This window comes from Candoia aspera, chromosome 1 (assembly GCF_035149785.1).
Source record: "Candoia aspera isolate rCanAsp1 chromosome 1, rCanAsp1.hap2, whole genome shotgun sequence".
Taxonomy (NCBI): Eukaryota; Metazoa; Chordata; class Lepidosauria; order Squamata; family Boidae; genus Candoia; species Candoia aspera.
The window spans coordinates 9442798-9457420 of record NC_086153.1 but is presented as its reverse complement, the minus strand read 5'-3'; the positions used below and the strand labels follow the sequence as shown (position 1 = coordinate 9457420).

Genomic DNA, 14623 nt, shown 5'->3' with positions numbered 1-14623 from the left:
TTGAAAAGTGTCCTGCCTGTGGTTTTAACAAGGAAATCCTGTGACGGCTGACTTAAAATGGGTTTGTGCTTCCCTTTCCTTTTCAGCCGTGTTACCATGCTAATTAAACTTTCCTGTGGAACCAATCAGGAAACCAACTATCTCCCTGGAGACCATCTTGGGATCTTCCCTGGAAACCAAAAAGCTTTGGTTGATGGCATCATCACCCATGTGGCAGATGCTCCTCCATTCAATGAGATCATTAGACTGGAAGTGCGCAGTGATCGTAAGTTAGGCATCCTTGATAAGAAAGCAAGAAAAGAAATATTATTTTAATGGGAGCCCTTAACTGTCCAGAAACAAAAATAGCCCCGTTGGTCTTATTTTCCTGGACCTTCAAGCTGGAGCAAAGCTAAGCTGTAGAGAATCAATGGCAGTCCTGTTGCAGAAGATGGATGGATAATTTCAGTACTTTGTTGTGCTTGTAGCAAGTTTCTATCAGATAAGATGGAGTTGAAAGGGAAGAATGCATATCCAAAATGAAGTTGGAATGAAGAAGGAAAAGAAAAGGCTGCCTTTGTTATCTTGGCATTGTTCGCTTTGGCCCTGTTCCTCTTGGGCAGGAGTGGGCAGCTATTTATTTATTTATTAATTTTATCATGGCCCATCTCCCTCAAAGAGGGAGCCTTTATCAGAAAAGGGGTGTGTGGAATTTGGGGCTGCCTTTTTCCCATATGGGGTGTGGTATTTTTGTTAGCTATTTTCCCCCCGGGTAAAATAGGTGTGTTAAGTCTATTGGGAGTTTAACACTCCTGTTTTGCTAGGTACTTTCATGCTCCAGATTGGGAAAGCCATTAGTTATAATTTGGGCAGAATGATTCAAAGGCTCTGGGGACGAGGTGTCCGCTGCAGGGATGGTAGGGACTTCAATTAGCAGTTAAGGTCAACAGGAAAGACAATTCTGGAAGGCAACTGGTCAGATATATTTATTGCTCTTTTTTTACCTATATGAAGTCTCTCCCCAGTTGATTTCCTCTGTTGATTCTCAGAATATATTCTCACCCATTTCCTCTTTCATTCCAGGTGCCTACTGGGCCTCTTACAAAAAGTTTCCAGCATGTACGCTCTCCCAAGCCTTGATGCATTTCCTTGATGTCACCTCTCCCCCTTCCCAGCAGTTGCTAAGATCACTTTCCCAGCTGGCAAAAGATGAAAGTGAGAAGGAAAGGCTGAATTTCTTGTGTCATGTGAGTTTGGGACAAGTAATGGGCAGGGAGAGAAAATGTTGCTTGTAGAGCATGGCTCTGTTTCATCTGCTAGTGAAAAATGTCAGCATATGGCCAACCATGGTTGATCTGAAAAAGCTAAGCTGGGTTGGATTCAGTTAGTGGTTGGATGGGAGACCATCAGGAGATTTCATGGTTGTAGGCCATCCTGGGAAATTGAAAAACATCCTAGAGGCGAATCACTTTCGTACTGCCACCAAAAAAGTTACATGGACATGTCTACACAGTCATCTGCAAAGTTCAACTCAAGATGGTCTTTAATATAGCTACAATAGTGCAATCCCAGTGAACTGATCGGGGATTGGTGACATGCCTCTGGATGTCATGTATGGAATCCCCAAATGAAACAAAAAAATTAAAATATTTTTCAAGTTTGTAAATGGCTGTAATCTCAAATTGCTAAATCCCCTGAGGTTTCAGTGTTCTTGCATGAGCTCTTGTATGATCAGATGAGTTTTCACTCTTCTCATATGAGATCACACAAGTATTCAGAGGTGAGGGCTGCAAAACCCCATGACATTTCAGCCACTTCTTAGCATTCTTACTTCCTGCTGACCAGTGGGTGAATTGATTGGAAGTCCAGACTAAAAAATTCTCATACAGGCCCAGAAGAACAGATAGGTGGAGATCCTCTGGCTACACTATGCTGCTCTGGAGCCCTTCTCTCCAACCCAAAACTTGCTACAAAATGTGATTGCCAAAAATCAGTGGGGCACTTTCCTATCTTTAGAGACAGGAAACCCATGAAAAACTCTGAGCTCTTTAAACTCTTCTTTACATAGGAGAAGGTCAGGACCTGTTCTCTCATGCCAGAATTCAGGTCACGTAATACTGAAGTGAAGTTACTGGAAAGCAGATTCTGACTGAATGTTAGGAAACAAAGTTCTATGGGTAAAACACTTTGATGGTGGAACTGATGAATCAGAGAGGTAGTGAGTTCATTGGGTGGGTTCAGGGGCAGCCAGAGAGTCATCTCTCAGGTGCATTTGAAGTGGATTTCTGCAATGAGCAGGAGGTAGGGCTCCATGGCCTGAATAGTCTCTTCCATCTCTAGGATTAATAGAAAATAATCTCTGCAGCTCAGGGTTGAACTGTGGAGTCCTTGGTGCTCTCTGAGCTTGGCTGTTTGCTTGCAGACATTTCATTGCCTGACTGAGCAACATCTTCAGTGTTGCTAGTCCCAGTCAAGGACTCCAAATCTCTAGGATTCTCGTGTTCTCAAACAGACTTAGTAAAAATGAAAAAAACAAAGGATCCACCCCAAAGCTCCTTAAAAGCCCTAACATCCAAGGCCCTTCAGTCTGTACATTAAAGCCTCTACCACTCTTCTCCATGATTCCTGCCCAGTTTTTGTGTGGCTTTGGCCATTAAGAGATGGGCTCCCTTCTTTAGGGCTTCATAACTCAAGCTAAGAACTTTGAGCTGTACCTGGAGGCAAACTATTTCCAATCTATTAATGAAAGGGAACGTGTTACCATAACAGTGAGTTTTTTTAAATAACCCTATTGCATTCTGGTTTAAATGAAATTTTCAGAGATTTTTTTACAGCTGCCAATATGGTCCATGGATGCATCCTCAATTCTGTGAATCTCCCATTTAATGCTGCACTTGTAGGTTGATCACATGGGACAACATATACTGTTCATCTTGGCTAAGGGTGGGCAAATTTTCAGTGATCAGAGACCACTATATTTGGGCAAGGCAGTAATGCTAAGTGGTTAGGGTCTGATTATATGTGACAGGACAGGATGGTTGAGGTTTTCTTTCCCTGGATTTTTAGAAGAGTATGGGAGGAAGGTGTTCTTTCAATAGCAGCAATAAAAGTCTAAGGTACTTTTCTGGCCAAACAGGTGATTGAGGCAAAAGTCCTTGGTTTGCTCTCCTGGATTTTCCAGTTTCTTGTAAGCCTCCAGCTTCAATCAGAGGCTCAGGAGAACTGTGTCAACTTTTCTTCTTTTACCTAGCCCTGGTATAATACTGTCCATAGCAATTTGCTGATTTCATCAAAATGACAAAAGCAGTATCATGCCATTGCACCACAAGGCCTGCCCCTTTAGGCATGTGTGTGACATTGCGATGCATGTAGGAAAGAGATGGGGCTTGCATCACAACACTCCTGATGTCCGTCTGACTCCGCCCTGGTCCCTCATGGATGCTTCTGTGTTGATACCCAGCTCCTGCTTATTCTAAAAGGACCCATCCTTTTCTATCAGCAGAAACAAACGGGAGGATCTTCCAGTGTATAAAATATCCACTCAGTTGACTTGAATGTAAACTGGCACACAGATACTGCTGTCTGCCAAGAAATGCGGGGAGGGTCTTCTCTGCCCATTCACTACAGTTTCCATGTGTTTCCTGGCTTAAAATGATGGAAGCCAAGCCAGGTTTTTAATAATGGTCATCAGGAGTTTCTGGGTCTGGAGGCATCCACAGGATGACAATGATGTCAAAATGGCGAGCATGACTGGGTGATAGAAGCCATCCTTTTTAAACATACATTGCACACAATGCACACGCATAAAAAAGGGCAGGACTTCAGTTGCCTGGTTGATCCACCATTTTGGTGTTGTGACCAGACAAGCAAATTCAAACCCTTTCCCCTATTGCGTTGTTGACCACCCCTATGGATAACCCTGTCTGGGGTGGCACATTGTCCACCTCTGGCTTGGAGGTGGCCTTTGTGGTTATTTCTATACTGTTTTCCTGTTTTACGTTTATCCTTTGTGTTATCTCTTGCAATTTTACATGGCGCCATTGCTTCTATGACAACATGTACCCCCGTTTTGGAGGAGGTATAAATAAAAATAATTAAACACCAGGTGCCTGAGTGTGTGTATGTATGTGTGTATGTTTTGTTTTTCACTGTAGAATTTGGAGGAGTACAATAAGTGGAAATTTTACAACAACCCCACCATCCTGGAAGTCCTGGAAGAATTCCCATCCATCAGCATCTCTACATCTTTCTTACTCTCCCAGCTGCCTTTACTCAAGCCCAGATACTACTCCGTCAGTTCCTCGCAGGATTGGGAGCCCCAGGAATTACATCTGACTGTGGCAATGGTGACCTATAGATCCAGATGTAAGTGGGCTTTCTGCACTGAAACTTCATTTGGCCCTGCGTTTGTGGTGATTTTTCATCAAACGTACCTTTGAACAGCTCAACAGATATCCCTATTGATGCTACAAGATTATATCCTCTTTCCAGCTGTGCCAGGAATCATCATTTGCTGGTGATGATAAAAGTTCTTGCAACTAGGAAAGTAAACAGATGTACGTATGTAGCATTGGAATAGGAGAGCCAGTCTGGTCTAATGGTTAAGGTGCTGGGCTAGAAACCAGGAGTCTGTGAGCTCTAGTCCCGCCTTAGGCATGAAAGCCGGCTGGGTGACCTTGGGCCAGTCACTCTCTCTCAGCCCAACTCACCTCACAGGGTTGTTGTTGTGGGGAAAATAGGAGGAGGAAGGAGTATTTAGTATCTTCGCCGCCTTGACTTATTTAAAAAATAAAATAAAGGTGGGATATAAATAAATAAATAACTTGGAACAGGGACGTGGCGGTGCTGCGGGTTAAACCGCTGAGCTGCTGAGCTTGCCGATCGGAAGGTCGGCGGTTCAAATCCGCGTGACGGGGTGAGCTCCCGTTGCTAGTCCCAGCTCCTGCCAACCTAGCAGTTCGAAAACATGCAAATGTGAGTAGATTAATAGGTACCGCTTCGGTGGGCAGGTAACGGCGTTCCATTTAGTCATGCCGGCCACATGACCACGGAAGTGTCTTCGAACAAACACCGGCTCTTCGGCTTTGAAACGGAGATGAGCACCGCCCCCTAGAGTCGGACACGACTGGACTTAAAGTCAAGGGAAACCTTTACCTTTACTTAATATCACGGGACATTTAGGCTTTTGGAAAAGCATGATCTTCTGGGAAAAGAAATAAAAGCAATAAATCTTAAGGTCAGGATAAATCTGTCATGTACACTTCCTTAGACGAAATCTCCCTTTGGTTCTTTGTTGGCAGAAATTGCTGAGAAAGAATGCTTTAATTCTTGATAGTAATATAAAAGAGGACAGGATTTAGCCTTGAAGAACAAAATGATCAAACAGTTTGAACAACATCGGGCAGACATAGCCATGCTAATTTACTTATGGGCAATTGTGTATGTGGTTTGCAGTCTATATATAGTTATTCCTCATGATGGTATCTCCAGGGGCATCCAGAAAAGTCAAGATGACAGCTGCAACTGTGCAATCAAAGCCTCACCCTTTTTTAAGTGTGTTGCACAGTCAAGGCCACCATCTTTCTTTCTGACCCCCTCCTGCAGATGCCCCTGAATGTTTCTCAGATCAGCACAGATCTTCTTGGAAGGATCTGGTGTATGTATGAAATCAGTCTGATTTTTAATTGTGTGAAAGAAGAACTTTAGGTGAGCCCTTCTGGATCAGACTGTGGTCCAACTCTTGGTCCTGTATGGTGAAGTCCCTGAGAATCCATAAAATTTACTTTCATACTCATGGAACTTGATGGTCACTACTATGTTGTTGTTGTTTATTTGTTTAGTCGCTTCCGACTCTTCGTGACTTCGTGGACCAGCCCACGCCAGAGCTTCCTGTCGGTCGTCAACACCCCCAGCTCCCCCAGGGATGAGTCCGTCACCTCTAGAATATCATCCATCCATCTTGCCCTTGGTTGGCCCCTCTTCCTTTTGCCTTCCACTCTCCCTAGCATCAGCACCTTCTCCAGGGTGTCCTGTCTTCTCATTATGTGGCCAAAGTATTTCAGTTTTGCCTTGAATATCATTCCCTCAAGTGAGCAGTCTGGCTTGATTTCCTGGAGTATGGACTGGTTTGATCTTCTTGCAGTCCAAGGCACTCTCAGAATTTTCCTCCAACACCACAGTTCAAAAGCATCGATCTTCCTTATTTTGAGAATACAGGCTCCTATTTCTGTGCCATGAAACTGCACCAGGAGGGTACTGGCAAAGCTTCATGACATCACTTGCCCTTTCCCCAATGGCTTGTCGAGTGCTCAGGAGGTATAGTCTATGCTGCCAAGCCTTGATAGTCAGTTCTGACTACAGGGAAGCTTTCTTTTCAGGCTGTTCTTTCCATCCAGTTCTTTTGCTTGGAGGCTTAAGTAGGCAGAATGGGGCAGATGACTGGGTTAAAGTGTTCCCACCAGCCCATCACTTCTGCAACTGAGTCCATCCACCTTGCTGCTGGTCATCCTCTTCTTTTCTTTTCTTCCACCTTTCCCAGAATTAGAGCGTCTCCAGGATGCTGGGTCTTCATACAACATGTCCAAACTGGATAATTTGAGCCTGGTCATTTGTGAACTGAGTGAGGACTCTGGGTTGATTTGTTTGATGATCCATTGGTTTGTTTTCTTGGTTGTTTGCCAAATTTTCAGGAGTCTTCTCAAACAGCAAAGTTCAAAAGCATTAATACTGCTCTATTGGGTACTAAATTCACCATATAGTAAAGTCTGTCTACTCTACCCTACTCTATAACCTTTCTTGTGATTTCAGCTAAACCAAAATACTACACAAAAACTTCATATGTGTGGTCTTTTTCTGCCCCTTTCTTCTCAGATGGAAAAGGTCCAGTGCACCATGGGGTATGCAGTACTTGGTTGAACACCATTGCCCTAAAAAAGACAATTCCCTGTTTTATTCGCAGGTAAGGTAGCAGCTGAGAAGTAGCTCGTAACAAATACTTGAATTCTCAAACTCAAAAGAATGGTGTCATATGAAACACAGGTTGATCCTGTTGGGAGTGAAGCATGTGGACTGATTTCTGTGGTGTTCAAAGACCTGCAAGTAGAAATTAGGATATCAAGGAGATGAGTTGTATCTTAGTCTTTTCTCAGTGAGAGGGAGACAAAAAATAAAAGTAAACTAGGAAGGACTGACCATTTCCAATTGGCATGGGTGGAATCTATATGAATCTACAGGTAGTCCTTGCTTACCAAATGTCTCATTTAGCGACCATTCAAAGTTATGACAGTGTAAAAAAAAACAGCTTTGCCACCAATCCTCTCATTTATGACCATCACAGTGTCCCACGGTCATGTGATTGCCATTTGCATGCTTCTCAGCCAGCTTGCAACAACCAGAGTTAATGGAGAATGCAGAAGTGAAATCGCAAGTTGCGATCACGTGATCTTTCTCTTAATGACCAAAGAGGAAGGGACATTGTAGGTCTGTCATGGTCATGTGATTTTTCTGCTTAGCTACTGCAGCACTTAGTGATGGAGTTGCTGGGCCCAATTGTGGTTGCTAAGCAAGGACTACCTATATTTATCTGAAATCTAAAGGGATTAAAATACATGATCTATTGCAAAATAATTTGAGAAGGGTGTATTCATGGAAGAAGAGATATATGCACTTCATGAAGAGATATTTGCACTTCTCTTTGTCTGGCATTGTTGTCTAGTGCTGGTGGGTTCCGACTTCCAAAAGATCCAGGAAAACCGTGTATCCTGATTGGTCCTGGGACAGGAATTGCTCCTTTTAGAAGCTTCTGGCAACAACGACTCTTTGACTTAGAAAAGAAAGGTGAAGTGGGCTTTGTTAGTTTCTGAGAGATCTGGTTGGACAAATCCACATGCAGCTGAAATGGGCAGTGATTAGGGGTGGGAGTTATCTAAATGTAAACTTTCTAATTTCTTATTTGGGGTCATAGAAGACAAGCCTTCCACTTTTGGCACATCTGCTTAATTCTGTGAAGTAGCTTTCGCAAAGGGAACATGCTAAGATAGGTCTAAAGGTAAATTGACCTTAGCTTGAGGCAGCCTTTTATGCTTCCTGTCATGAGACTTGTATTCTCATACCCCATGCAGTGCTGCAGTTCAATCATTAAATTGTGGTTCTGCAGCACGGCTCTGCTGCTCTTTTGGTGATGCTGTGAGTTACTCCACTTATTCCAAAATGTGATAATGTAGCTGCATTAGGGGACCCCCCTGTTCATTCTGCTGACTGGGGCACAGTATCCATAGTTTGGTCCCAAGGGTATCCCTGCAAACACCGCACTTGAGCATCATAAGAAACCCAACTGATTTTGGCCTTCTGGTTTTTAGGGATCCAAGGGAGGGGTCTGATCCTGCTGTTTGGCTGCCGGCACTCCAGCTTGGATCACCTTTATCAAGAAGAAATGGAGGAGATGCATCAGAAAGGGATTCTTCAAGAGGTCTACACTGCTTACTCCAGAGAGCCTGGGAGCCCCAAAGTAAGCCTCAGTGGCATCTCGCCTTTGTTACATGGCTCAGGGCAGAGCACAGTGAGGATTTTGATTTTAAGGCCTAGTTTTAGAAACTCACAGCACAAGCCATGATGGATATGCGAAGTTCTTTATTAGCTCTTTATCTCAGTCTGTCAAAGCCACGACTGGCCCCACTTCCTCCCGCCTCCCTTCTTAAGCCTCCCGCCTTTTCTTTGTCCCACCCCTTCCTCTGCCTTGACAGCTCGCGTGATGGTGGCCTCTCAGTCTCTCAGTTGTGAGTGGGGTTGTTGCCATCTGCTCTCTTCTCATCCCTTGCCCCTCCATTGTTTCTCCTCTATCTTTCATTCCCCTCGATGTGTAAGGTTGGAGCACCCAGTCGCCATTAGCTATTGCTTTTGGGTTCTCCAACCTTACAAGCACTAACATTGGACCCAGAAAGTCTTGGGTTCCATCTCTGGTCTCACTGATTAAAAGAGTACGGTAGTATAGTACGGTACACAAAGACAGTGAGCAAGCCGGTTGTCCAAAAGCAGCATAGCATGAGAACTTCATCTTCTCTATCCAACTAAGTAACATCATCAGTGCAAGCAAGTGCGGCAGTAAACCCCACACTTGCTCACGCTGATGAAGATCCCTAGTTGAGCCATGAAACGTCTGCAAGCAATCAACCAACCTCAGAGAGCACCAGGAACTTCACAGTTCAGCCCTGCACTACAGCTGTTCTCTTCTATTAGCATATACAGTATATGGTGCTGTACTCCAAAATATTGGGAAGATACTAGTTATTTGCCCAGCTATGACTTAAGTCTTTCTCAGCCGTGGCCACTTGAAGATGTGTGGACTTCAACTCCCAGAATTCCCCAGCCAGCATTTTAAGTCAGAGAAGTCTGACTTAGATTATCCAAGCATTGTAAGTCAGAGAAAAGCTGACTTAGATTGTCCAGTTATGGAGTGGTAGACACCCTAGTGCCTTCAAAATGTTTTGCACAATACTTAGAACTTCCTTCTTCCCTTCCCTCCTTCTTCCTTACTTTTGGAGTTTAAGTTTGCGAGTCTTTTTAAAATTATTCGCTTATAATTTGCTCTGCTCTGAGGAGCTTTGTAGCTGAAGCACCCCGTTTCCATGCCTCCAACAGATAAATTAATTAAATCGTCATAATCCTGGCCACGAGCCATGCTGGGAAGGGCTAAGGGAAACTGCAATCCAGACACATCTGGAGAGCACCAGGCTGCTTGCCACTAATGATCTATCTTATTAAGTGATTAAATATTGCAGCCCTCTTAGACAAAATTGAATGATATAGTGGAAATGGTTCAGGTTTATGTGCAGGATCTCCTTCGGAATGAATTGGAAGCAGAAGTATGCAGGCTTCTCCACCAAGAAGAGGGCCACCTGTATGTCTGTGGGGACATCCGCATGGCCAGTGAAGTGGCAAAGACTTTAAAGGAGATGTTTGCAAAGAAGCTGAGCTTGGCAGAAGAGGAAGCAGAGGACTACTGCTTTCAGCTGAAGGTATGATGAACCACTGTGGTTTGGTTGGCTGCCAAACTGAATCCTAAACTTAATTTGCATCATAAACATGGCGTACGGAAGGGGCCGAAATCACCGCCCAGTGAAAGTTCTCAACTCATGTGCTTGGCACCTGGGGTCATGCAGTGTTCCTGGCATTCCTCAGCAAGGGGGATGAGTTGATTATTTTGTCGAATGACATTCTCTTCCATTGAATGACATTAGGAATGACCTTCTAAACGGGCAAGGAAATGTCCTTGAGGGACACAAATGCTTGTCTTTGTGTGCTGTGGCTACCCTTAAGAAGTTGGTAATCTTTGATTTTTAGAAAAGCTTTCCAGGCTCAAAGACCCTAAAGAAGTGATGGATTCTAATTTCCATCATCTCCCAAATTGTAGTCCAACAATTGCATTAGGGAAGACTGTTTTAAGGGTAAACATAGTCCCTATTTCAGAACCAACAAGCTCAATCTTATCCTCTCCTGTGGCTTTTGGCTATATTATGAATACCTTTATTTCTGCAAAGAGTTTGGGACAGTCTACAAAACTTAATCTAATTGCAAATTGTACTGGGACTGTTTCCTTTTTGTTACATTTCTTGTCAAATATTTAATTCTTGACAAATATATTTCTACTTCATTTTTCAGCTGTTTTTCGTTCAGATTTGTAGCTTTGATTTCAAATTTTATCAGACTTAGTAGTAGTAGCATTATTTATTCAAATTTTTGCCACTGCCCATCTCCCCCCACACTAGGGACTCTGAGTGGTTTGCAATAAAATGTAAACGATAGCCTGAACTGCCTTGGATTATTCTTTTAAGGATATCAGGATGGAAATGTTAAAAAAAGGGATACACGTGTTCTGCAATAACCTGTTTCAGATATTTTTGTGATGTTCAGTTTGATGATTTGGCATTATGGTTGGTCGCACAGTCAGTCAGATGTTTAGACTGGATTTGGCATTTTTGTCCACCAGTCAAGTCCTTCCCAAGGACCTGGGATAGGCAGATGTTGTTGTTTAATAATATGAAAGGTATTGTCGCAGGATGTAAGCTGTTCAAGTAAAGCTGCCTTTGGCGATTGACTGATGGTGTTTTTGTCAATGCTGATGGTGCTCCAGTGGTGCACCAGATGTTTTGGGATTGCACCCAAGGCACCTATTACTATTAGTACTATCTTTGCTTTCTTTTGCCACGGTCATTCTACTTCTATTTGCAGGTCTTTGCGTTTTGTGATTCTCTCTAGTTCTTTCTCTTCTATTCTGCTGTCTCCATGTATTGCAATGCCCACTATCCAGACTGTTTTGCCTTTCTTATCAACAGTTGTTGTTGTTGTTGTTGTTGTTGTTGTTGCTATTCTGCCCAAATCCAGAAGAGGGGCAGAAGTCTTGGACCCCAGACAGCAGAATGAGCAGGAGGAGAAGAAGTCCAATAAACCATTTAATTTAATTCGGGACTGATGATGGGTTCTGCCACTGTAGGCCCCACTCCGTAACTGAGCTGGCTAAGATAATCTTGGAGTTGGTGGTGAGGACTTACAAGATGGTGGTCCTGGGTATCTCAACTTATTTATTGAATAAGTTGAATAATGTACAGTATTTATTGAATAGTTTTCCCCAATGCAACTGGGGTTGCATCGGGGGCATCCGCAGAGAGTGGTCAAAATCTGCACGGTGGCAGGCACAAAACTGCGATCCAAGCCCCACCCCTTTTTACATGCATGATGAAGCGTGTAGGAAAGGGACAAGGTTTGGATGGTGGCACTGCACCCACTACCAGTCTGAATTTGACCCTCCCTGTGGATGCTGCTGGTTTGAACAACTTGCATTTTAACTGAGTCCTTCCATCCAGGCATCTATTAAATATTGCACAGGAATTATACTCAGGTAATGCCACCAATTCTCAACTTTTCTTGTTTTTGTTTTTACAGAGGCAGAAACGATACCAAGAAGACATATTTGGAGCAACATTTCCAAAAGAGAACCAAAGAGACGAGGAAGAAATAAAAGCTGAAAGACATATGAATGTCTTGGATTCTCAAGCCCAGCTAAAATAAAGTGGACCAGATAAGCAGGATTTGCACCACAAAACCCACTTGGGGTTTTGGAAAAAATACTACATATTACTTTATTTAATTATATTTAATTCTGTTAGACTATGTATATTTTATTGGAACTTTTGTAGTGATCAGTCATTATTATTATTATTATTTAAAATCCATTCTTGGACAAAGGGGCAGCTTTTGTGGGCTGTTTTCACCCTGCTTTTGAATGTTCAGAAAAGAAAAAAAAAAGCTAGCTTCATTTAAAACCAAAAATTGGAAGAGCTTACACAGGAAGTCCTCACTTAATGACAGTTTAGCAACTGTCTTGAGTTACAATGGCACTGAAAAAAACGACCTGCGATTGTTCCTCGCCCTTACGACCGTTGCAGTGTCCCCAGGGTCACGTGATAACAATTTGAGCACTTGGCAACCATTGTGCATTTACAAGGGTTGCAGCGTCCTGTGGTCACATGGTTGCCATTTTTGACCTTCCCAGCTGGCTTCTGATAAGCAAAATTAATTAGGAACTGCGTGATTCACTTAACAACCATATGGTTTGCTCAATAACCATGTGATTTGCTTAACAACTACATGGTTCGCTTTACCACATGGTTACTACCATAAAAATGGTTCTATAATCAGGCCTGGATTTGCTTAATGACCACATTGCTCAGCGACCTAAATTATGGTCCCAATTGTGGTTGTTAAGTGAGGACTACCTGTAGGTGCTTACTTATGCAGGTCTTGTGTAGGGGCATCTGTAGGAGGGATCAAAAAAGTCAAGAAGACAATTGTGATCACAGGATTGCATGCCCATCACACATAAAAAGGGATGGGCTTTAGTCACAACATTGTGGCTGCCATTTGACTTTTCTGAGCTCCTCTGTGGATGCCCTTGGCCTTGCCCATGTGCCTAAGGCATAGCTATTGGAGGTCATGTTTTCCAGGCACATCATGTTACAGGGAAGTGGGCGGGATTTCTGGATCCTAGTTATATTGCAACCTATATTCATGGGAATTCTGAGAGTTACAATCTCAAAACATCTGCTGGACGCCAGATATGGGAAGGGTCTGGAAAGCTAAGGTTTTTATTGTATATTTATTCTGTGCTGTAAACCGCCCAGAGTCCCTCTGGTCGGAGGAGATGGGCGGTGACAAGTTTGATAAATAAATTAAATAAATAAATAAATAATGGCTGGAATTGTTTGGTTTTGATTTTGGCAGGCACTGATTCTGTGTCCTCACATCATTGCCCCTATCCCAGTCCATCTCTGATTTGCACTGTGGGCACAACCTTCAGAACAAAAATATTAGCCAGCATGGTGCAGTACTTAGAAATCTGGACTAGGACTGGGGAGATCTGAGTTCAAACCTCAATTCAACCATGACATTCTGGGTAATTAGGGGCTGGTCACTCTCTCATCCAGCCTAGCTTACAAGGGAAATAGGGATGAACTGTGCCCACTGCTCTGAGCATCTCACAGGAAGAAAGATTGGGTTAAAATGTAATAAAAAATTCTAGACTTCTACCTTTGCTCAAGGGCCACAAAAGTGCTTAATTCTATGTTGATTGTGCTACTCAGATTTTCTTCTTGAATCTGACAGTATGCTATAGTGGCTTTCTTTAAAAAAAAAAACCTAAAACAAACATCCCCCACACACATACCCTGTTTATTAGGTGATAATACTGAGATGAAACTGGTCAGTTTCCACAGAGTTTATCACCTTAAAGCAGTGTTTCTCAACCTTGACAACTTTAAGACGGGGGGGACTTCAGCTCCCAGAATTCCCCAGCCAGTTGAGAAACACTGCCTTAAAGACATAGAACCATCAATTATTCTGGACTGGATGGGTGAGTGATCTAATCTGGCAAATGACATTTTGTATGTTCATGTGATGCCACATCACTCCAGAGTTTCTCTCCTCTCTCTCTCTTAATCAGTCTTGATTCAACCGTTTCCTTGGCAAGGTTTTCAGCAGTGGCTTGCCCTTGTCTTCTTCCTGGGGCTGACAGGGAGTGACTGGCCCAAGGTCACCCAGCTGGCTTGGTGCCTAAGGCAGGACTAGAACTCACAGTCCCCCGGTTTCTACCCAGCACCTCAACCATTGCACCAAGCTGACTCTCAACATCACATTACAACCATTGATTTCACATTCCATTAGCACTCAAGTGTTTCCTGTCCCCACCCCCCAGAAGTTTTTATTTGGTGAGAATGAAACTACCCTGAGAATCTCAACACTGGCACTCCAGGCACCTTTCAGATAAAGGCCCAGCATTTCTTGAGATGCAATTGGTATTGATGATCCTGATCTGTATGGTAAATAAGAACTGCGCCCCAAATGATGGGCTACTGATTGTTCCAACTCCAAGATCCTGTCTTGCACTTTTGAAGGAGCCGGTCTCCATCAGCACAGGGCAAATAAAATCAGATCTTCTATTGACTTGAACACATTTTTGTCTCACATCTTGGGGGAACAGGAAGGATGAATGTGAAGGAAAGAACTGAGGGACAGGACTTTAATAAACCATCTGTGAGTTCCTCACTGGCACTATTGACTCATTCTTCAGCTTGGTTAACTGAGTAAACTCTAA

The 14623-nt window shown here is 43.2% G+C and overlaps 1 protein-coding gene across 1 annotated transcript in view; it reads left to right on the top strand.

Annotated features, from left to right (window-relative positions):
• The window catches only part of NOS2 (nitric oxide synthase 2), a 39312-nt gene extending 27270 nt beyond the window's left edge, over positions 1-12042 (top strand). Inside the window, exons 19-26 of the mRNA XM_063291100.1 lie at positions 87-265; positions 1063-1226; positions 4134-4344; positions 6850-6937; positions 7694-7815; positions 8337-8485; positions 9798-9992; positions 11917-12042. Of these exons, the coding sequence (XP_063147170.1) occupies positions 87-265; positions 1063-1226; positions 4134-4344; positions 6850-6937; positions 7694-7815; positions 8337-8485; positions 9798-9992; positions 11917-12042 (1234 nt within the window). The remainder of the gene's footprint in view (positions 1-86; positions 266-1062; positions 1227-4133; positions 4345-6849; positions 6938-7693; positions 7816-8336; positions 8486-9797; positions 9993-11916) is intronic.
• Positions 12043-14623: the final 2581 nt, after the last annotated feature.